Source organism: Prunus dulcis, chromosome 1, assembly GCF_902201215.1.
Source record: "Prunus dulcis chromosome 1, ALMONDv2, whole genome shotgun sequence".
In the NCBI taxonomy this organism is placed as follows: Eukaryota; Viridiplantae; Streptophyta; class Magnoliopsida; order Rosales; family Rosaceae; genus Prunus; species Prunus dulcis.
Window position 1 is genome coordinate 410,275 of NC_047650.1, and position 23,192 is coordinate 433,466.

At 39.2% G+C, this 23,192-nt stretch overlaps 3 protein-coding genes across 6 annotated transcripts; 1 reads left to right on the forward strand and 2 right to left on the reverse strand.

Moving 5' to 3' along the window:
* Nucleotides 1–47: 47 nt before the first annotated feature.
* Nucleotides 48–3,878, reverse strand: LOC117613904 (protein disulfide isomerase pTAC5, chloroplastic). Of its 2 annotated transcripts, none has more exons than XM_034342631.1 (7): nucleotides 3,146–3,878; nucleotides 2,723–2,818; nucleotides 2,473–2,589; nucleotides 1,648–1,891; nucleotides 1,348–1,385; nucleotides 1,160–1,255; nucleotides 48–276 (listed from the first exon to the last, which is right to left on the reverse strand). In XM_034342631.1, the coding sequence occupies exons 1-6, from the start codon at nucleotides 3,725–3,727 to the stop codon at nucleotides 1,160–1,162; spliced, it is 1,173 nt and encodes a 390-aa protein (XP_034198522.1). In that variant the 5' UTR covers nucleotides 3,728–3,878; the 3' UTR covers nucleotides 48–276. The 2 variants fall into 2 exon arrangements, with proteins under 2 accessions (XP_034198522.1, XP_034198446.1); XM_034342555.1 differs by lacking the exon at nucleotides 48–276 and adding an exon at nucleotides 840–1,072 and having other exon boundaries at nucleotides 3,146–3,877.
* Nucleotides 3,879–5,011: 1,133 nt separating this feature from the next.
* On the reverse strand, nucleotides 5,012–9,538 carry LOC117615048. Of its 3 annotated transcripts, none has more exons than XR_004583945.1 (12): nucleotides 9,253–9,538; nucleotides 9,075–9,158; nucleotides 8,709–8,804; nucleotides 8,533–8,608; nucleotides 8,329–8,424; nucleotides 8,150–8,223; nucleotides 7,895–8,002; nucleotides 7,648–7,785; nucleotides 6,434–6,536; nucleotides 5,948–6,153; nucleotides 5,429–5,549; nucleotides 5,012–5,324 (listed from the first exon to the last, which is right to left on the reverse strand). XR_004583945.1 is itself a non-coding variant. In XM_034344027.1 (11 exons), exons 1-11 carry the CDS (start codon nucleotides 9,322–9,324, stop codon nucleotides 5,481–5,483), a joined length of 1,122 nt encoding a protein of 373 aa, XP_034199918.1. In that variant the 5' UTR covers nucleotides 9,325–9,538; the 3' UTR covers nucleotides 5,012–5,480. The 3 variants fall into 3 exon arrangements, 1 of the variants encoding a protein (XP_034199918.1); XR_004583946.1 differs by having other exon boundaries at nucleotides 9,259–9,423; XM_034344027.1 differs by having other exon boundaries at nucleotides 5,012–5,549.
* Nucleotides 9,539–16,414: 6,876 nt separating this feature from the next.
* Nucleotides 16,415–17,903, forward strand: LOC117615406 (transcriptional corepressor LEUNIG_HOMOLOG-like). Its single transcript, XM_034344486.1, has 2 exons — nucleotides 16,415–16,659; nucleotides 17,311–17,903. The coding sequence occupies exons 1-2, from the start codon at nucleotides 16,561–16,563 to the stop codon at nucleotides 17,488–17,490; spliced, it is 279 nt and encodes a 92-aa protein (XP_034200377.1). The 5' UTR covers nucleotides 16,415–16,560; the 3' UTR covers nucleotides 17,491–17,903.
* The last annotated feature ends 5,289 nt before the right edge of the window (nucleotides 17,904–23,192 follow it).

Genomic DNA, 23,192 nt, shown 5'->3' on the forward strand with positions numbered 1-23,192 from the left:
AATTAATAAGAAAATGTATATATGTGAGTCATGATATATGCTTTGATGATATAAAGCAGAGGGTTGAAATAAAAACACAATTAGGTTATGTTTTAGTATATGGGCCCAAGCCCATAAGAGAACTTTGTTAAAATACCAGCCCATAAGTGAAACAGGACGTTTCACTAATCCTGTCTTCACCTTTTTCGGGACAAACCCTATCCTCACTTATCTCCTATGTTGCACAAGTACAGGTATGGGTATGCCGACACGATATGATTCGCAGATATGGCAAAACTTCAAAAATTAGGATAAGAGTACGGCGTCAATATGGTGATTAAAATAATATGAATAGAAAAGATTAATATTGCATCCATCATGTTATAATCACCCATCATAAGTACAAAACATAAAACTAAACACAAAATACAAGTCTCCATAAACAAAACACAAAATATAAGTCTCCATAGGATTGTTCAAATCATAAAAAAAGGCAACACAAAAACAAACTAAAACATTGAGAAGCCACTTCCCAAATCTAGCTCCATAGGATTTTATAAATTTGAAAACGACCAAATATATTTTCAAAATTACCCCTTCAAGTATTGAAAAAGTATCCTTGAAGTATTGGAAACGTATCGGAAGGTCAAACTTTCAGAAAAGTCAACGACACTTCTATATCCGTATCGAATACGTATAAGAGGCTTATGGTATCCATATCGGCATATCAGAATATCGAATACCAGCATACCCAGATAGGAGTATCGGTGCAACATAGCTTATCTCTCATCTCTCCACCTCCATCACCTCCCATCTCTCATCTCTCCGCCTCCATCACCTCCCTTGAATTATTGATCAAGTATTAAACTTGCCGATTGGCAACTTCCCTTTTTATTTTTCTCTTTAATTTCCAAGTACAACGTCAACTTGTTTTTTTTTATAGTACTACAGGGGAGGGGGAATTTCTCACACACATACACAACTATGATGTCGTGGTTCGAACATGAGACCTCTGATTTGCAAGTCATCGCCCTTTTTCACTGAGCTAGACCCCTTGACTTGTATAATAAACAGTAGATATACATATGATTTTCTGCATTTGTTTATAAATGCAAAATACCATTAAACACATGTACTAAAGCATAAAACTGCACGTCTTTATGGGAAGATATTTTCATACCTAAGCTACTGTTGCCCCTTCGCATACGTCGCAAATTGTAAACCCATGACCTTCACAATATGGACATTTTGCTCCCTCTTCCACCCAATCCAAGAACTGTTGTCATTTAACAAAATAATTAAAACTTCATCCTGGATGGATAATGCTCGAAAATGAGAATATTAATATCTCTGTTTGAAACCTCTAACCTGTTCTTCAATGTTTGGCTCGCCTGTTCCATCACATTCTGCAACAAAGAAATACAGATAAGCTACCAAGGGGACTGAGGATAGTTGAAACAAAATATGCAAAAGTACAAAAATAAAACTAATGCATATCATCATCAAAGCCATTGGTGTTCAACATTATATTTAAAAATCAGATCAAACAAAATAAATATACAAATACATAGTATGGGTGGATTTAGAGTACTTCTGCAAAAGTTTAGCGTAGCAAGGCAATGGTTTATAAACTTGAATATAGTGACTAAGACGGGAGACAGGAGGTACCTGTGCACAATAAGCGACCCTCCCCTCGACAAGTAAGACACCTTGTGGTGGTATTCATTGCCTTGCTTTCACCTCCTTTTTTTTGGTTCCTGCTAAGTCTAGAAGAATCTTCCCAGCGGTTCTCTCCTAGAAGAAAAACACGATGCTCAGATACCTCTACTTCTGTAACACCTTCTTTCACAAGTGTTTGCTGGACTTCCGAAATTTCTGTTACAGAAGTAACTGCAGCTCCATTTGTATCTTCCTAAACAACAGAACCCACGTAACCATTAGAAGAATTACGATGTTTCAGCTCCTATGTAGTGGTTCACTATAGATTATACGAACATGATCAGGTTGCTAGCTCAAGCCCAACTAGGAGAAGAAAATCAGTTTACCAATATAATCAGCTTCATTTATTAGTATCCAAAATAAGTTACGGTGTGTTACCAGTTACCACAGCACATTACGTCACTGTCATATCGTATTTATTTGCATGTTAAGTGATTGTCTCATGAACTGGAACCAAGAAACCTCATGTCTGAGTTACTGAAAATAGAGTCGAAGCTTCAGGTCCGTTTCTCAATTAAGTAACAGAGCTTCTTGGTTGGTACTTAGTACTGTTTGCTACAATTCGTTACAATCTGGTTGAAGAAAATGAAGGCTTAGTTCACTTCAAATTGAACCATCAAATGAGTTTTTGGCTCCTCTTGAGGAATGCAAGTGATGACTTACCAAACCATTATGTTTAGTTCCAAGTGAGGAATGATATATTGGTACTGAAACTTAAAACATCAACGGCTTCCACTTAATAAAGGCTAATGGTATGTCGTCAGAAGGCTATACCTTTTGTGTAGCAGTCAGAGTACTCCCTTTGTTATCCAGACCCTCAATTTGTGCCACCGTATATAATTGTTCAAGTTCTGCAGTCACTATGCCATCTTGAGGGGCGTCTAAGGAGGCCTGTCAAACAAGATATTACAAGTTGACTAACATATATATTTCGGGTTGTGAAATTTTTGTTCAACTTGATGATTCTGAAATTTTACTCTTCATGCATTATACATAGTAACATCTAATGATAATTGAAACTTACTTGCCAAGTCTTGACAGCACGTTCGGTCCCGCTTGAGAAGCTGGAAAACTCCATGTCTTCCTCACCCGAGTAAAATCCTAGTTTTTGCAATGCTTCCTGTCAAATAACAGGAACATTATATTAGAACAAGTCGAAATCACAAATATTACATCCAAAAACGAAGCGAACACTAGAAAAGGAAAGAACCACACAAACCCAGTTACATAAAAAGAAAATAAACAAAAGTTAACAATTTTTTATACTAAAAAGAAAGTTAATACCCCCTAGTAAGTTGTAATTAACCGTATGCTGCTCACTTTTCAGTTTGCCAAATTTAAAAGTACCATTTTATAATTCAAAGACAACACTAAATCATAAACAAAACACAAGAAATGAATGATGGACTCCGAAAAATCAAAACTCGCCTTTCAAAATCAAGCAGACCTGCATAGCTCGGACCTCTTCACCTTCCGACCCCTTCCTCAAAGCATTTCTGCTCTTCTTCTTCTCCTTCACTTCCGGAACGGCAGACACCTCCTGAATCTCCTCCTGAATATGGTCCAATTCTATGGCTCTGGAACTCGACCATGTCTCAGCTATCCGATTTTTCTCCGTCAAAATCTGCAACAAGCCGGCGATGTTGGCGATGGTTTCGGACTCCGACACCGAAGCCCCTCCTCCTTCCTGAAGATGCTCTAGGGCCTGAATTTTGAGCTTGAGCTCGGCGATTTCTCGCAGGAGCGAGTCGCGGTCACGGGCCCAGCGCTGTTCTTCTCGGAGCCAGCGCTGCTCCTCGCGGAGCCATCGCTGCTCTTCGCGGAGCCAGCGGGACTCCTCGCGGTCGTTTTGGGAAGAGGAAGAATTTGAAGAGAAGCAGATGATGTGGAGAGATTTGAAGGATTTGAAAGTGCGGGAAAGTGGAGAGAGAGAGTAACATTGGTGGGGTTTTTTGGGGGCAAATGGAATTGAAAGAAGAGGAGGAGGAGGAGGAGGGTGAAGAAAGAGAGTGAGAGAGCAAGAAGACATCTAAGAAAAAGAAAACTTAGCTGTAACTTGCAAGAGAGAAATTAAAGAAAGAAAGAAGATGAAGAAGATATGTGTTGAGTGGATATGAAGGGTGAAGTTTTCTACTTTGAAACCACACGCTTGGGTTTGGGGTTTGGTTAACACAAGCCTCACTCAACTGTCACCGTTTGCACAACCGCCATTACAACGGTCGCTTTCCCTGCCCCGCTCTCTCAATCTCAAGGAGAGCATCTCCACTAGTCAAAATTTGGCCTTAAATTACACACAAATTATTTATAACTGCTCACTTTTATAATACTACTCCAACAAATAACGTGCATAAATGAGTAAAAGAAAAAAATAATTTATCCAAGATCTACACATGACGTTTGTTCTTTCCTGAATTTTTGACTTTTGATCTCATTTATTGGCATGGTTGATTATTTATGGTATATGATGACCTTAAGTTTCGATTTTAAGTTTTTTAAATATTTTTTTTAGACAATTATATTGGTTGGGGAATGAGATTTTCTCACACAACCAATGTGTTACAGGGTTCGAATAACCAGATTTCAAATAAAGAATAAAAGCTATTGATCAATCCAAGATTAGAATCATGATGTCTAAGTGATTCTACACCCTAGAGTAAATTAACAATGTTAATAAATGAGATCTAAGCTGAAGAAATTGAGTAAAAATGGATATTTCTCAACACGTCCATTATTTCCTATCCAAAAATCATAGGAGCAATTTTCTCTTGCTATTGGCCATGAGTGAATGGACTCTTGACATCGGTGATTGCCCTGCCGTCACACTGTGACTGCGAACGTGATTGCCCTGCCGTCATACTGTGACTGCGAACGTGATTACTACGTGTTTTTTTGAACGCGATAATGTTACAACTACGAAATGATAATACTTTTTTTAGTCGACCTATTCAGTATCTCAGTTGTTGTAATAAAAAAAACAAGATTTTGAATAGCCAATATTTAAATAACTGATGAAAATTTCTAAAAACTAAACGAAAAGTCCGAGAGAGAGAGAGAGAGAGAGAGAGAGAGAGAGAGAGAGGTGTCGAGGGACTGACGAGGTTTGGGAGGCGAGTTCCAAAACACTGGAGGGCTACTGGCTTCACCAAGATTGAAGGCAAGGCATCTAACCATCTTGGTGGAATATAAGCAAAATAAGGAAAAAGAAGAACAAAGCATGATGATTCCAGGTTGATAAGCAAAATATGCCCGTATTTCACAACTTTGAAAAATCGGAAGAGCACGTACACATGCCTCCATGAAAAGAAACTGAATATGAAAGAAAATTGAATGGTTTTTTTATTCAAATCTCGGGAGATACAATACATATAATGTAAAACTCTAGATTTAAATACACCAAATACATATATCATAGAGAATCTCCTCAAGTCACCCTAATGCTGAGAATAAACCTCATTCAACAAACAAGAAATTTCCCGTTCATACCCCTGGTGCCCAAACCATGATTTACATTTTTTATAATAAAAAATGAATAATAACCTTTCTGACTAATAACTAACGTTTCCATAAAGCCAATTCTCAATTCATGCCATCAGTGTGATAGAGAGCATCTGATTAGCTAGAGAAACCTGTTCAGTATCATCAGATAACAGTATCCCAACAACAATGTTAATCATGGATACATACAACAAGGCATCTACATAAGACATGTCATAATAGGTTTAGTGGCAACCTGGGCCTCTTCCCGGCACTCGGAACATTGAATAAGTAGCTCCATTTCATGCTTAGTCCAGCTTGACATTAGAGTACAGTAGGGTATCCCTGGTGACTGGCATATTCAGAAGGAAGCATACCTACATCGAAACAAGGACAACAAAACATGTGAAATATCCTTTTTAACCACTGTCTAACTGTATCACAGGACAACCTCCATAGCCAAAACATAAAATAACCTCATTTGTACAATCACTCAAAAACATGTATCTGACAATCTACAGGTGATTCATAACCTACTGGACATCCTAACAAAAATGATTCAAGAAAGCCTTTTTAATTTATTAATAAATTCCTTAGTCTGTCAAGCCAGAGCAGATGTTTCAACTATAATTAGTTTGATTATTTCATCCTTAAACTTGCAATTCTCTTGACCAAAGTCCAAACAGCATATAAAATTTGGTTCATGGCCACTGGGTTTTTTTTTCTTCTCCTTTTCATGTTTCACTGTGGGTCTTTAATGACAAGTGAACCTTACCCCCAATAGAGTTGAAATGATGAGAATGATTCCAGTGATCCAAGCAAGCGTACGTCTAACCAAAAGCACTTGCACAATCTTTGTATCTTTTGGGACTTTTTCAGCCAACCAACGAGGAGATGGCTGACAAGTAAACATCACATTCAACATCTTCCCTGACTCCACAGGTGCAACTCCATTGAAAAGGATAGCTCCAACAATTTGACCTGCCAAATTAATGTCAACTTTAAAGACAGTGATATATTCAACCAAACTATTAAACAACGAAAAATAAAAATGATTTAACAATATCAAAGATATGGCAGATATATACATAAAATTGGCTACAATCTTTCAAGGAACAGGAGTTGCTTTAAAAGAACAAGAATTAGCTATGTGCAGATTGTCATGTAACGTCAGGTATTTTCTTCCCCTAGGCATAGGAATATTGCAAAGCTACGGACTGCGATCAGATAATAATTACCAAAAAGTTAAAACCAAGATCACCTTTGTATGCATCATCGAGTGAGTCAAATATCTTGGACAGTGTAGCAAGTAGCAGCTCCACTCCATGAGCAGCACCTTCAGTTCCATACTGCTCTTGCAGAACCTAGCATAGTGTTATAAAACAAATATTATTAAGCTATGGAATTCACTACAGTTGCGTAGTAAGAATAAACAACGACGCATGCAGAAAAGAAAGTGCAAACACATTATTTGACTCTGTGGGTGTGGGTGTGGGTGTGCGTGTTTATATCTGCATATGTACTGCATATATGTAACATACGCATCGGGTTTTGATGTACTCTTTTCTTTTTAAGGAGGAACAAAAGGATTTTATTAAATATGACATAAATATCAATACTCAATACAACCAAAACAAACAAGCTGTCCACTAAAAAAGGAAAGACCTCTAACCAACAAGCTGCTACAAACAACATATTAAATATGTGAGGCTGAGTAAGGAAAACTCGATGGCAGAGTCGGCTGAGTAAGGAAAACTCGATGGCAGAGTTGGCAGAGTCGACTCAGGCATGTCAGCTCCTGATGTGGGCTGGGTTTCAGAGTATCTTAAATTAGATCAAAAAACATCTAAGCTAACTGAAATCAACTTAACAATGCAGCCTTCCAATCGACAAAAATAAGAGACAATAGTATATCCCAAAATCCAGAGGATGTGAAAGCATGATGCCCAAAAGTGAGCTCCACACCCTACCTACCCTCCACTTCCCCCTCATCCGGAATAATTAAAAAGAATACACGTTGCTTTTTTAACTATTCGGGTAAGAGTACGTTCTCACTTTTTTTTTAAATAACTGAGAAACTGTGGCTTGTCATCATACCAAACTTAGTGGTTTCTTGGAATGCCATCTCTCTGATCAGATAAATACATGGAGTCTTTGTCAGAGGGTATATCTGAAAGTAGTCTACTATTTTTTATGATCCATTTGAAAGTATCACCCTGAACTGGGCCTGGAGGGACTTAGATCTTCCTCCCCCTCCCACCGTAAACATAAACATATCCACACACAAAGAATACTCTAGTTAGTTATTACTTTGACACAATCCATGCAGAACACCTACACCTCTGTCTTCCTTATCATAACTGTTACATTACTAACTAAAATATACATTATATAAAGCTTCATTTCTATCGAACATTTTCTAGCATCCATTCTAAAATTTGAAGTTACCAAGAATAAAAAGGAAGGAAACAACACCTTGATTCGATCAAAACAGCCTGTTAATAACTCGGCTGGGCTGTGGATACTGTGAGACAAATCTTGATGCATCTCCATTGCACTTCTAAAGTTGCGGATGAGAGACAAAAGGCTAGTTGTGAATATCCTGTCTGCCTCCTGCAAAGATATGCAATGCAAACCTTGCGATTTAAGTGGCCAAATTTACAACATATATGCAAAATATATAATCAAACAAAAGACCATGTAACACTCAATCTAAGAGAACCTTTGAGATATGAAGCTTCAAGTTGTCACCATTGGCCAAAGGGATGCTCAATTCTCCATTTAGTGGTTCCAATGTATCAACAACATATGAACCACCCATCCAAGATGCCTAAGAGAAAAAAAATAATTCAAATTAAGTTTAAACTGAGAACTCAAATTCCTTTTCATGTATACAGGGAAAATAACCAAGAATATGGAAAAGATAAACAACATGGAAAACAAAATATGATATAGAATAACTTGAAGCCTGACTCACAAAATCGCCAATCTCTTTGACAGTATAATCTGCCAATTGTTCATCCAAAGAAAACACAGAGACTTCACCTTGATCTGCAACAACACACACAATGAATAAAACTCATGTATTTCTAGATGATGAATAGTAATGTTCATGCACTAGTTTAGCCACTTATACATTTAGAAAAAGTAATATACCTGGAAGCTCAATGTCAGCTTTGTTTGAGCCAAAATCAATCTTGGCACTATAGGCGCTGCTGAACATGGCGTTATCTTTGACTATAAGACTAGGATCTGCATGTATAATACATTCATGTTGATAGTCAGTGCACAACATAAAACAATAATGACAAAATAAAAGATCCACAGGTTAGCTTGCATTTTGGAACCAAGTGTATATACCATCAATTCCTCTGACTTCCAGCACAAAAACAGCACGAGGTCTATTGAATGGATTAGGCATGAGAACCTCATTCAACTACCAAAAAGAAACAAGGATATATCATGAATTAGACATTTGAGTAACGAGAAGCGAAGTAACTGGATAAAATAACTTCACATCACTTATTATCAAACACCTTAGCTGAACCAGCAGCTGAGAGCGTGACAGGTGGTGCAAATCCAAGCAAGACCGACACTGCTGCACTGACTTCTGGGAGCAACATTGAGTCAGGCTGTGAAGGTAAAAGCATGTAATATTAGCAAACAAATGACGAACAACATCTAAGTACCCCATTATGTACAAAAGAATACGTTAAACTACATGTGGGTATGCTTAAAATTCGGTACAAAGAAGAACCCAAGAGTCCCTTTTAGAGGTAAAATCATAAATAGATCGACACATTTCTGACCATTTTAGTTCAATTCTACTGATTTTCATAGGCAGAATTAAATTGACGAATATAGATAGGTAATTGAGATGCAGAAGCAATTGCTGGAATTACCTTGACGACATCGTTTGAGGACGGGCTGCGAAGAAATCGATGGGTGGAGCTATCGATGAAGAAGACGGAAGCGGTACCTTCGGCCTGGATCAAAATCGAACAACACAATAATCAGATCGACGACTTGTCATCGCTACAAAAATATATAGATAGATAGATAGAGCGAGAGAGAGCAAACCCTAGCTTGCGAGAAGAGAAACGAAGAAATGGTAAGTAGGTAGAAGCAGATACTGCGTGCAAGCAAATCCATGGGAGGACAGAGAGAGAGAGGGTCTGATCTGTGGCTGTTGGAGTTGGGAAGAGGACGGAGGGGCGAACTGAAATTTCCTTGGATTATTTTATTTTTACCCAAAAACCGAAAATTCTCAAGAGAGAAGCCACGAGCGACGTCGTTTGGCCTAAAATAAAAATCTAATTTTTATGGATATGAGAAAAGTGAGAGGATTTGAATGTATCTTTTCAAATTGAAAGAGAAATAACAATAAACAAGATTATATATGAATTGACGAAGATATCTTTTTTGAGAACACGGGAGAGGGGTTTCTCATATACACACAATTAAGATGTCATGGAATTTTGAACTTGAGACCTTTAATTTGCAAGTCAAGACCATTATCCATTAGCACTAAGATATCTTTATACATAAAGAAGGAAAAAAAAAAAAAAAAAAGAGTTTTACCGAGATAGACATTCCTCCCAATGAATCTTGTTCTTTCCCGACTAATTTTCGACGGGATAGACCTGTCCCGACGAATTATGTTCTTTTCCAACAAACATTCGCCAGGTAAGGCTCGTCAATGGGCCGGGCCGAGTTAGCCCAGCTCAAATTTAATGGGCTTGGGCTGGGTCGGGTTGGGCTTTAAAGAGAAGAGAGAAAATATCGGGCTGGGCCGGATCGGATTTTTTCAGAAAATTCAAAATCCAAGCCCGATCCATGGGTCGGGCTTGAGAAAGCCCATCGGGCCGGGCTTAAACGGGCCTACTTCATTAAAAAAAAAATCATAAACTTAATCATAAGGGCATTTTAGTCCAAATTTGAGATTAAACTCACTTAATTCCAATATATTCATAAAACACCCAATAAAGTCACACAACTTAATAACATTTTTCACAAAAATAATAAAACCAAGTATTATTTTTGAGGTTATTACATAATTAGACCGTAATATGTTTTAAAAAATAATAAGTATCAAAAAAATATTTTTTTTTAAGGATGTATGAATAAATATGCAAATATTTGGTGATGTGTTCAAGAAAAGTTCGATTATATTTGGTGGTACAATTATGTTTCGTGATATGATTATATTTGGTGATGTGATATGTTGTTTATCTTATATATATAATTATTGAATTAATAATGGACACAAATTAATGTGCTAATCATCCAATTATAAACTAGGGATGAGTAAAGAAAAGTAAATGAAATGAAACAAATTATATATGTGATTTAAGTGATATAATCCTAAACCTAAACTCTTATTTATACATAATTATACATGTATGCGGGCCTAACGGGCCGGGCTTTTGTGGGCTTAATCGGGCCGGGCCTATGGGTCGGGCCGAGCTTCAGACACCCAAGCTCAAGTCTAGCCTCACTAAAGGTGGGCCGGGCCATCTCAAAGCCCATAACGTGCCGGGCTGACGGGGCCCCCATTGGCCCATAAGCCTGCGGGCCAAATGATGAGGCCTATTGCTAGGTGGACTTGTCCTAGCGAATCTTATTCTTTCTCGACAAACTTCGACAAGATAGACCTTTCCTCGCGAATTTTGTTCTTCTTGACAAATTTTTGCTAGACAGACCTTTCCAACAAATTGTCGCATGAGTAGACCTTTTTTGAAGTTTTCTATTTAAACCCCGCACTTCTCTTTATTCACCCCATGTTCTAAGTTCACCCAACTTCTAATTCAAAATTTCACAATTTTCTAAGAAAACCTCACTATCTTCCCAAACTATGCCTAAATATACACCCAACAGAAAAAGATTTTTTTTATTTAAAAACTCATCAACCTCAGACCCCACCCTGCTATCTTTTTTTTTTGTTGAGAAATTCTATGATTGCATTCATAATTCAGCCAAAAAATCCACTAGCCACAAAGGGCCAATACAAATTAGCCACAAAAGGGCCATTACAATAACAGAGCGGTCTAATATCAAAATTAAGACAATATGGTGTGTCTCCACTAACGATCATGCAGGATCGAAGAAACTCTGGCATAAACATCCCAACTAAGATTGCAAACTTAGAATAAAAAAAGAAAGATAAAGCTTGGAAAACCCAAGCCATAACAATACAAATAAAACTCTCACAAAGGAGAGATGAAAAGCTCTCACAAAGGAGAGATGAAAAAGTCTCACAAAAGGATAGGTGAAAACTACACAGAGAACCCAACGAGTCTCTGCAACTTATTCCAAACATAAAGAAATTGCAAAAAAGATGGTGGTGGAGATCCGACGTCGAAATGTAGGTGAAGATCCGACCCTGAGCTGCAGCCGTCTATAATGGTTGGATGAAAATCATAACAAAACTAAGACAAATAGGGAAAACCCTTTGTCTTTGAAAATGGGGGAAGAGGTGAAATGAGGAAGAGAAAAGGGGAGAGGGGGGAAGAACAATGGCTTCATCCCCCCTCAAAGTGGAGAGAGAGAGAGAGAGAGAGAGAGAGAGACTATCTCACTCAACAATTTCTAATAATTGGTGTGGTGATATGATGTAGTCTGAACCTGACACAAGGAAAGAGACGGCTAAGCATGGCATGGTGAAGACAGAGATATGTAATAATTGGTTGAAGGGGGTGCATATCTGTATAGAAACCATTGGAGCCATTCCACGCTATGCCGCCATTGGAACCTGTTGAGAGTGTTTGTCCCACATTGAAATGTTAAGGGACCTAGCCTGGATTTATAAGGAGTTGGGCTACTCCTCCTATAGCCAATTGGTTTTGGGTTGGAACCTCAACTTCCTTCATGGTATCATAGCAAGGCTTCATGTGTTGGACCCAACGGCTACACGTGCTCCCGCGTCGCCCAATATGTGTTGTCTACGTGTTAGGCTTGAAAGTTCGCCACACGTGCGGGGGCGTGTTGAGAGTGTTTGTCCCACATGGAAATGTTAAGGGACCTAGCCTGGATTTATAAGAAGTTGGGCTACTCCTCCCATAGCCAATTGGTTTTGGGTTGGAACCTCAACTTCATTAGAGCCATTACGCATTGCTCAGCTCCATGCCATGTTGCTGTATGGACAATAGAGAGGTAGCATGTCCTTCATGTTCCTTAACAACAAGTTGTCTAAAAACACAAAAGACATGCTACCTCTCGATTGTGCACTGTATGGCATTGAAACAAGGTAAATTACTTCAACTCTATTTAGTGTTACTTGAATAAGTTTTAAATTTCAAACTTCAACCTCTATTAATTTTAAACTCATTCAGTTATTTACTTGAATGAGTTTAAGTAAATAACTAACTGGCTGGAGGGAGTGCATGTTTGTATGGAAACCATTGGAGCCATTCCATGTCATGTCGTTGTTGGAACCATTGGAGCCATTACACATTGATTAACTCCATGCCATGCTGCTGTATTTTAGTGCCCTATCACAGGGATCATAAGTACTAGTTTCACTGCTACCTTGAAATAATTGATTGCATATCTCTCTTTGAATCAATATTCGATCACCAAAGCTGACAACCTTTACCAATCGAGAAGCAGGAGCAGGTTCAGGAGAACCGCCATTAGGATTATCATGAAACTCCAACTTTAAACACTTGGATACGTTCGTGGACATTTTGCATGCTGAACTGCCCAAGCAGCTTCCTCCTCGGCGAGTCATTGATCATAAGAAAGAATTGGTTCTGGGTCAAGACCCCCTACTCAAGCCCTTTATGGAATGGCACCATCTGGGTTAGCAGAACTCATAAAACAGTTGAATGAGTTTCTTGATGTTGGACCGATTCAACCTTCAAAAGCCTCAAACGGTGCTCCAGTGTTGTTCCAAAATAAAGCAGAGGGAACGTTGAGGATGTGTATGGACTATCGTGCCTTGAACAAGGCGACCGTGAAGAACAAGTATCATGTTCCAAACATGGCTGACTCGTTTGATAGGTTGTTGAAAGCTACATACTTCACAAAGTTGGACTTGTGCTTGGGTTATTGGCAAGTGCGCATTGTGGAGGGAGATGAACCAAAAACTGCTTGTGTAACCATATATGGCTCATATGAATTTCTTGTAATGTCGTTTGGGTTAACCAATTCCCCTGCTACTTTCTACAATTTAATGAATGATGTCCTTTATATTTGGACTCGTTTGTTATGGTTTACTTGAATGATATTGTGGTGTACAGTGTACTCGTTGGAAAGCCACTTGAAACCTCTTAGAGTTGTTTTCTCACGGCTTAGGGAATATCAACTCTATGTCAAAAACGAGAAATATGAATTACGCTGCCAATATATTATGTTCTTGGGTCATTTGGTGAGGAAAGGCAAGATACACATAGATGGGAAGAAGGTTCAAGCCATCCTTGACTGGCCTGCACCTACTAAAATGCCCAACTTGAGATCTTTCCTTGGGTTAGCTAACTAGTACCACAAGTTTATTGAGGGCTACTCTAAGAAGGTGAATGCCTTGACAGATTGGTTAATGACAAACCATGGTGTTGGACAGGAAAATGTGTTGAAGCGTTCGAAGGGTTAAACCAAGTCATGGCTATGGAGCTGGTACTCAAGCTACCAAACTTAGACATATCTTTCAAAGTTCACACTGATGCCTCGGATAGAGCTATTGGTGAGGTGTTGTTGGTCTAGGAAGTACACCTCGTTGCCCTTAAAAGGCGTAAGCTTAAGGATTGTGAGCAAAGGTACTCCACCCACGAGAAGGAGATGGTTGCAATTGTGCATTGCTTGGAAATTTAGAGGCACTATCTATTGGGCACTCATTTCACGGTAGTGAGATAATGTGGCAAACACATACTTCAAGACCCAAAAGACGCTGACCCCAAAGAAATCACGTTGGCAAGAGTTCTTGTCGAAATTTGATTTTGATTGGGTGCACATACCTGGTAAGCTAAATCAAGTGGCGAACGTGTTGAGTCACAAAGAAGTTCAGGAATTTGTGGCTACACTGACCCTAGTGCACTTAGATTTCTTAGATCGGATTTGAGACCAATCTAATGATTCAGCCTACATCAAACTCCAACAACAAGTAAGGGAGGGACTTGTGAGAACATATTGGTTGGAGGATGATCCACAATGGGTTGGACATCCTGGAGTTGACAGAATGATTGCATTGGTTTGAAGATCCTACTACTGGCCAAAGATAGAGGACGGCATTGAAGGCTATGTGAAAACTTGCTTGGTTTGCCAACAAGACAAGTTTGAAAGAAAGAAAGAGGCAAGATTACTACAACGACTGCCTATACCCGATAGACCCTGGCAATTGCTGTCCATGAATTTCATCACCAACTTACCAAGATAGAACGTATGCGGTCTATCCTTGTTATGATTGACAAGTTATCAAGGTATGCGGTTTTCATAGCCACACCACATGCTTACCCTGCGGATGTGACATAATGTTTGTTTTTTAAACATGTGGTGAAGTACTTTGGATTACTAGAGGAATTTAATGATCAAGATGCTAGGTCTATAGGTAGGTTCTGAACAAGTTTGTTTAACATGATGGGATCTCAGTTGAAGTTCTCCACATCGAATCATCCTCAAACCGATGGACAAACGCAATTTGATAAGAATTAAAAAAGAATTTTTTTTTGTAATTAGACAAACTCCAAGCTAACTCTGCAACCGTTGGTCTTTCTTCTTCTTTTGAGTCTAATATAATTCTGCATCATATATTATATTAGCTCTTTCATATTCATCAAGCCTCTCTAAGCAAGCTTTATTTCCCTCGGAAACTTCAGTAAACGCCTAAGTCCCACCTTACAATCATTCAATTCAAAATTAAAAAGAGGAAACTCAATAAAGGCCCACTCATTGAAAAAAAAAAATTGAATAAACTTGCTCAATTACTCAATTCAAAATTAAAAAGAGAAAACTCAGTAAAGGCCCACTTATAGCATAAATCAATTAACATAGTTGAATCAATTAGGAAATCACATACAACATTGCATACAATAGATATTTCGACAACCCACCAAAAAAGCAAGAAGTTGAAAATTGAATATTGAAATAAGAGGTTTCGATAGCATACAAGTTTTATCATACAACATAGCCAGCCAATCTTATATTTTTGAAAATTGAAATATGTGAGTTGTTGTAAGTGTGGGTGGTGGTATTACTTTCATTGTTGTTCATCATTATTTATATTTTGTATTGATTTTTTTTCAAGGAAGAATATAAAGCATTAGTTGACCATTGAATTTTGATAAACTATATCACAAGAAAATTTTAATGGTTTAGCTATGTTGTCCATTGAAAAAGACATGGTAGAAAAGCTTGATTATTTGAAATTTAATTGATACTTTTGCATAAAAAATACAAGACGAGCTATATTTAAGTGAGATGCATTTTATAAAGTTGTTGTGTAAATTAAATGTTGTTTGTTTCTTTCTATTACAATTGTTAATTTGAGTTCATATAACATTTTTTTTTAACTTACTGAAAAAAATCACATAATATACATATAAAGTAAAAAACCCCATTTAGGAACACATTGCTATACTAATTTTTTTAATCAAAAGCCCCCCGAGTATAGCCAGGCGGCTATACTATTTTTTTATAAAAAAACCCCGACTATAGCCGAACGGCTATACTATTTATTATAAAAAAGAGCCCCGCGTGGAAACAAATATAGCCGCGCGGCTGTACTATTTTTAAAAAATTATCCATGTATAGCCGCGCGGCTATACTGTTAAAAGGGGGAAGGGTCCTGGCTAGCGGTTAAGCGTGCACGTGTCAAAACAGGTATAATTTAGATTAAGGGTCCCGGGTATACTTTTAAAAGGGGGAAGGGTCGCGGCTATACATCATTCCTAACACCAATCTACAATTTATGAGGTATAATTTAGATTAAATAATATTTCGACCTTTCTATTAGGTAAATGTCTTGTAATTGTGAGTTGTATTCTGAAGTTCATGTGTCACAGATGCATCACTCTTCCTCTCAACAACAACAAGATCCTTTGCAGCCTGAGCAAGCACAACAGGTTGTGCTTCCTTTTGTTGATACAGTGATGTCAAGTCCTTTATTTTCCCTTCACTGCTATAAGCTAAATTTTTTGTTGAGGTCACATGTTTGAATATTAATTCTGTCTGAGCTTTTCTATGAACCAAATTGATACTATACTAAAACATATATATATATATATATATTAGATTATTTACTAATGGCCGTTTATCATGTAATAGAATAGCCGCAAGAGGAAAGGGCCTTCTTCCTCTGGAGCTGCTAACAGTACTGGTACAGGAAATACAATTGGTCCTTCACCCAACTCTCAACCATCAACGCCATCCACCCAAACCCCTGGAGACGGAGTTTCTATGGCTGGTAATTTGCCAAATGCCAGTAACGTTCCGAAAAGTATTATGATGTATGGTGCAGATGGAACTGGTGGCCTTGCATCGTCCACAAACCAGCTGGTACGTAAAATTTAGATATTTAACCTTCGTTATCTACAGATAGGAGGGTTAATCTAAATGCTCAGGACTCCATAAGACATGACATTCCTGGCAAGTAAAATCATTAGTATCCAAAAAAGCAATAGTCTTCACCGTAGACATTTAATTGGAACAAGCAATTACTAATTACTTTCATACCTTTTCCAATAATATCTTGATTTAAAACCATGTGTGAAGGATGGAAAAGGGAAATTTGATGCTCCTAATTATTTGATTATGTTTATTAGCTGGGTCCATGTTTCAATGGATGTGGAATTGATAAAGGTGTTGTGTGTACAAAGTTACTAGCAAGACACGTATTTTCTTATCATCTGAGGTTTTTGAATCTCATATAATTAAATATGCTATACTTTGTGTTTGACTGCAAAATTTTATCTCCGAAGTTCTCATTTCCCCACATATCCATTTTATTATCCATGCATAAGTTATAAGTTATAACTATTTATACTTTTAACATCGTGTCCAATTGGGGTGCTTGAGATTAATGGCTCCAATCTGTGTCTGCTACCGGATTTATCTAATGGGACCACTCTAGCAAATTGTGCTTGCTTCGAGACAGATTTTCCCCACTAAATTTAAAAAGTCTTTGTTGAATCATTTTTTCAATTGCAGGATGACATTGAACAATTTGGAGATGTTGGCTCCTTAGAAGATAATGTGGAATCCTTTTTATCACATGATGATGGAGATGGAAGGGATCTTTTTGGCACATTGAAACGGAACCCTGCACATTCTGCAGAAGCTTCAAAGGGTATAGATGATTTCATGTTTGAAAATGTTTTTTTCTCCTAAATTTGTTAAATGTTCATTGATAGCATGGTCAAAGATGCATGATTCATGATATCCAAACAACTAATGGTATTAGCCTAAAAATTTGGCCATCATGACTGCTCTTCTACCCGTCAATTGTCTCTAACAGCTTCTCCTTCGTCACCTTGTTGCCAAGGTGTGTTTCATCATCCAAAGCATAGAGCTTGAACTTGAAACTAGGATCATGCATGGCAACTTGGGTCCATGCAACCCAGGAACCTTATTACAGAAGGAACCTATGACCATGTGTGTTTTTTATCCCAGCATTATCACCACCTACCTCCTCTTCTTTCCCAGAGAGGAGCCCTTTGGGATACACTCCAAAACTGGTTGAATGTTCACCACCAACCAATGGGTCCACAATACAATTGGGTATTTTGGTTCCGGGGCATCAATATCCTGCACCGCAAGAGCCAGACTCTTGGTTACTTGTAAAGAGAATCATGATACATATCATGATTCCACACAATCAGCCCATTCCATGAAATCAGTCTATCCCACTCAATTAGCATTGACAGACTCCCCATCACAAGATCAGCTTCATCCCAGCTAGGAATTAGTTTACAATTGATTCTGTAATATATGAGATTAATTATACTTACCTTATATTACTTGCCTTCTGGAAATAGACTTGAGAAAGTCTAACCCATGTACACCATATATACAGCTAATAATACAAGAACAGATTATCTTGGTCTATGCAATCATTCTTCACCTCTGTCTCTCATCTCTCTTCCCCTTCAGTTTATTATTTTATATGGTATCAGAGCTCTTCAGAGCTAACCCTCAAAATATAGATCCTACCCAAAACAATGGCCACCACACCTAAATCTGGAGAATCAAGCAATATTGATATGTCAAAACTGATTTCTGAAATGTCAAAACTTTCCTCACCTCCATTCTCATCCCATCCTTTGCCCATCTCTTTCAATATCTCATCGTTGTTCCCAGTTCCTATGGGTCGCACCAACTACTTGAGTTGGAAATCCCAATTTGAAGATGTATTGGAGATGCACGGCCTTGCAGCAGTCGTCAAGAACAACACAGACCCACCCAAAGTGCAAGAAGATGGATCTGTGCACCCAGAGTTAGCCAAGGATAAACTGGTCCTGAGTTGGATCAAAGCGACTTCCTCCTCTTCCATCAAGACACTTCTCATCCCTTGTACCACTGCTCATCAAGCCTGGACCATGCTGGCCAAGCGCCTCTCACCTCTTGCTAGTACCCGTGTACGGATTCTTCGAGACCAAATTCGCACTCTCAGAAAGGACAACAACACCACAGTGACTGATTATCTCAATTATGCGAAATCACTCTTTGATTCCCTCACACAAGCTGGTGCAACAATGGATGACGATGAACTCATCAGTTATGTTCTGGATGGTCTTGGTCTTGAATACAAAGAGTTAGCCACAACACTTCACATGCATCCAGATATTGATTTCGATAAATTCTATGATCTAGCTTTAAGAGAGGAACATTTACAGAAGAGAATGTCTCTCACTGCTGCTTCAGGGGTTGCTATGGCTGCTGATCGGAGGTCCACTGAGCGCAACTTCAGTCCAAACTCCACTGGTCACAATCAAACTCATTCCTATGGTTCTGGGAGAGGACGCGGGCGCGGCAGAAACTGGAATCAAGGACACAATGGACATGAATCGGGGAGAGCAAATCCTTGGGAATCAACCCAAGGGAATTGGGTTCCATATCCACGTACTCAGTCTCGCGACCAGCAGCATACTTCCGTTGCTCCTTCCCATGCAACTCTTACTGATGGACGCCCTCCACTTCTTCCAACGCCACATGGAAATTCCCCAAATACCCAGCGGGCTGATGTCATATGTTTTAGATGTGATAAGCCAGGCCACATAGCCCGTTTCTGCCCAGACCGTAGGCCTCATGCATACATGGCAGAAAATACCTCAAATCCATCTCAATCAACCCATGATGTGGCGAATCTCAATTGGTGCTTTGATTCTGGTGCTACCCACCACATGACAGCGGACCCAACTTCTCTACCACATGCCCAACCTTGCACAGGTACTGATACAATTGTTGTTGGAAATGGGAATCAGTTAGCAATCACACATATTGGCCATACACAATTAACTGGGTTGCATAAGTCCTTAGAACTTAATGAAGTATTGTGTGTGCCTGCAATTCGAAAAAATTTGATATCTATTCGACGTGTCTGTCGTGATAATGATTGTTTCTTTGAGTTGGATGCTAATGGTTTTTGTGTCAAGGACAACAAGACGGGGACGGTACTCCTTACTGGCAGTAGTTCTAATGGCCTTTATCATATTCAGACAGCCTCGCATATTGCTTGTCAGATTGCATTCTATGGAGAGCGCACAACACAGGACGTGTGGCATGCACGACTTGGACATCCATCTCATTCAGTTTTTTCTACATTATTGAATAAGTACCAGTTACCACTTGATGGTGCACTTCTATCAAATAAACATTGCCATATTTGTCCATTGGGAAAATCATGTCGTTTGCCTTTTGAATACAGAAAGTTTCATGCTCAATCTCCATTAGCACTTTTACACCTTGACTTGTGGGGCCCTGCACCTGTTTCCTCAAATTTTGGATATCGTTATTATTTGTCCATTGTCGATGATAACACTCGGTTCACTTGGTTATATCCTTTGGCAAAGAAATCAGATGTTCTTACAACATTTATTCCCTTCAAAAAAATGGTGGAAAATCGGTTTAGCTCCAAAATTCAACAGTTACAGATTGATGGTGGTGGTGAATTTACCAGCAGATTATTCATGAATTTTTTAAGTGATCATGGCATCTCGCATCAGATCTCCTGTCCATACACTCCCCAACAAAATGGGGTGGTGGAAAGGAAACATCGCCACATTGTTGCAATGGGCCTCTGCTTGCTAGCCCAATCTCGTTTGCCCTCTAGCTTTTGGGTTGAAGCCTTCTCAACTGCGGTTTTTCTGATCAATCGCTTACCAACTCCTCAGCTTGACAACTTATCTCCTTATGAGAAATTACTTCATCGTCCACCGGATTATAAATTTCTCAAAAGTTTTGGGTGTGCCTGCTTTCCTCACATGGTGCCATACAACAAGCATAAGTTATCCTTTAAATCTATTCCATGTGTGTTTATTGGCTATGATGATCACTATAAAGGTTATCGTTGTCTTGATCCCTTTTCAGGTCGCATTTATATATCCCGGAACGTGACTTTTGATGAGACTAGTTTTCCTTACAAGCAGCCCCAGAATACATCTCCTTTGCACTCTGGTGGACTTCATTCTATCCCTCATCCCGATCAGGCCACACTTACAACCCAATCTGATCTAGGGCCCAGCACCTACTCCCCACAAATTCAAATTCCAGATTCCCTACCTAACAATACTCCCCAAAGCCCATCACCGTCCACTACCTCATCTAGCCCGCCTGGCTCGTTCTCACACAATACAGCACCCCAAGCGATTTCCTCTCTATCTGACCCATGCACCCTTTCACCTACGAGTCCTTCCTCATCACCATCACCAAAATCCATGCACCCGCCCTGTGAATCGGCTTCTCCATCATCAAAATCTACAAACCCTCCATCACCAAACTCCACGACCCCATCACCGTCCACTCCCTCATCCCACATGCTTTTCACGAACCCACCCTCTGAATCAACTCCTCATTCTTCACCTATTGACCCATCTATTTTTCCCAATTCTCCAGATACACCAAATCCTCCCCAAAATTTCAAGTCTCTCAACTCCATCATTCCTTTCGGTCCTGAAACAAAACCGCTCTACTCTAAGACTAGCCCTCATCCCTTACCTCATGCTCTACTTGCCGAGTATTCTGATCCCATGTCCATTGAACCAACAAGTTTCACCCAGGCTTCCCAATCCTCCCACTGGCAAGCTGCCATGAAGGATGAATATGATGCCCTCATGAGGAATCAGACATGGTCCTTAGTTCCTGCAACCTCATGTATGAATATTGTGGGATGCAAGTGGGTCTTCAAAGTTAAACGGAAAGCAGATGGCTCGATTGACCGATATAAGGCTCGCCTTGTTGCCAAGGGATTCAATCAAAAAGAAGGCTTTGATTATGAAGAAACATTTAGTCCGGTAGTCAAACCAGCCACTATTCGCACTATTTTATCTCCAGCTGTTTCTTATAATTGGTCACTTCAACATCTTGATGTTCGCAATGCTTTCTTGAATGGGTACTTGCAAGAAGAGGTGTACATGAAACAACCCCCTGGCTTTCATGATTCCTCTCGACCTCAATATGTTTGTCGCCTTCATAAGGCTCTCTATGGCCTCAAACAGGCACCTCGGGCTTGGTTCCAACGCCTTAGTACCTTTCTTCTTGCTCAGCGATTTGTTCACAGCCACTCTGATGCTTCCTTATTTATTCGCTGCTCTTCTTCTTGCACGATGTATGTTCTTGTGTATGTGGACGATATCATTGTTACTGGGTCTGAACCCCAGAGTGTCCATCAGTTTATAGATACATTATGTTCCACTTTCGACAGTAGAAGAATGGGTGAGCTCAATTTTTTCCTAGGCATGGAAATTAATCGGTTTTCTAACAATTTGTTTCTCTCTCAGAGAAGGTATGCGTTTGATTTATTGAAACGATTTAATATGACTGAGTGCAAATCATGTCCTACACCATTGCCCTCTGACACTCGATTGTCTTGTATGGATGGTGATCCCTTGCCTGATCCATCCAACTATCGCAGTATGGTGGGTGGCCTTCAGTATCTTACCTTGTCACGGCCTGATATTTCTTTTGCCGTCAACCAGGTGTGTCAGTTTATGCACAACCCTCGCACTTCCCATCTTCAAGTTGTCAAGCGCATTTTTCGGTATATTAAAGGCACGCTTGAGCAAGGGCTCATCTTTCACAAGTCTAATGATTTCACTTTACGGAGCTTCTCGGATGCTGATTGGGCTGGTTCAGTTGATGATCGACGCTCTACCACTGGTGCTTGTATCTTTCTCGGTCCTAATCTTCTCACATGGACTGCCAAGAAACAGTCTACTGTTTCTCGCTCTAGCACTGAAGCCGAATATCGAGCTCTTGCCAATACTGCCGCTGAAATCCGATGGTTTGGTTACTTGTTTCGTGAACTTGGCATTCCCCTTCGTTTTGCCCCATGCATATATGTTGATAATATTTCTACAATCTATATGGCTGCCAATCCTATTTTCCATGCTCGCACACGACACGTTGAGATTGACTATCACTTTGTCCGCGAACTCGTTGCTCGGAAAGCACTTCATACTCTCTACGTTCCCTCCTCTCATCAACTTGCTGACATATTCACTAAAGGTCTTAATCGTGATCGGTTTTCTCTTCTTAAATCCAAGCTTAATCTTCACGTTGCTCCGTTGCGCTTGCGGGAGGGTAAAGAGAATCATGATACATATCATGATTCCACACAATCTGCCCATTCCATGAAATCAGTCAATCCCATTCAATTAGCATTGACAGACTCCCCATCACAAGATCAGCTTCATCCCAGCTAGGAATTAGTTTACAATTGATTCTGTAATATATGAGATTAATTATACTTACCTTATATTACTTGCCTTCTGTAAATAAACTTGAGAAAGTCTAACCCGTGTACACCATATATACAGCTGTAATACAAGAACAGATTATGTTGGACTGTGCAATCATTCTTCACCTCTGTCTCT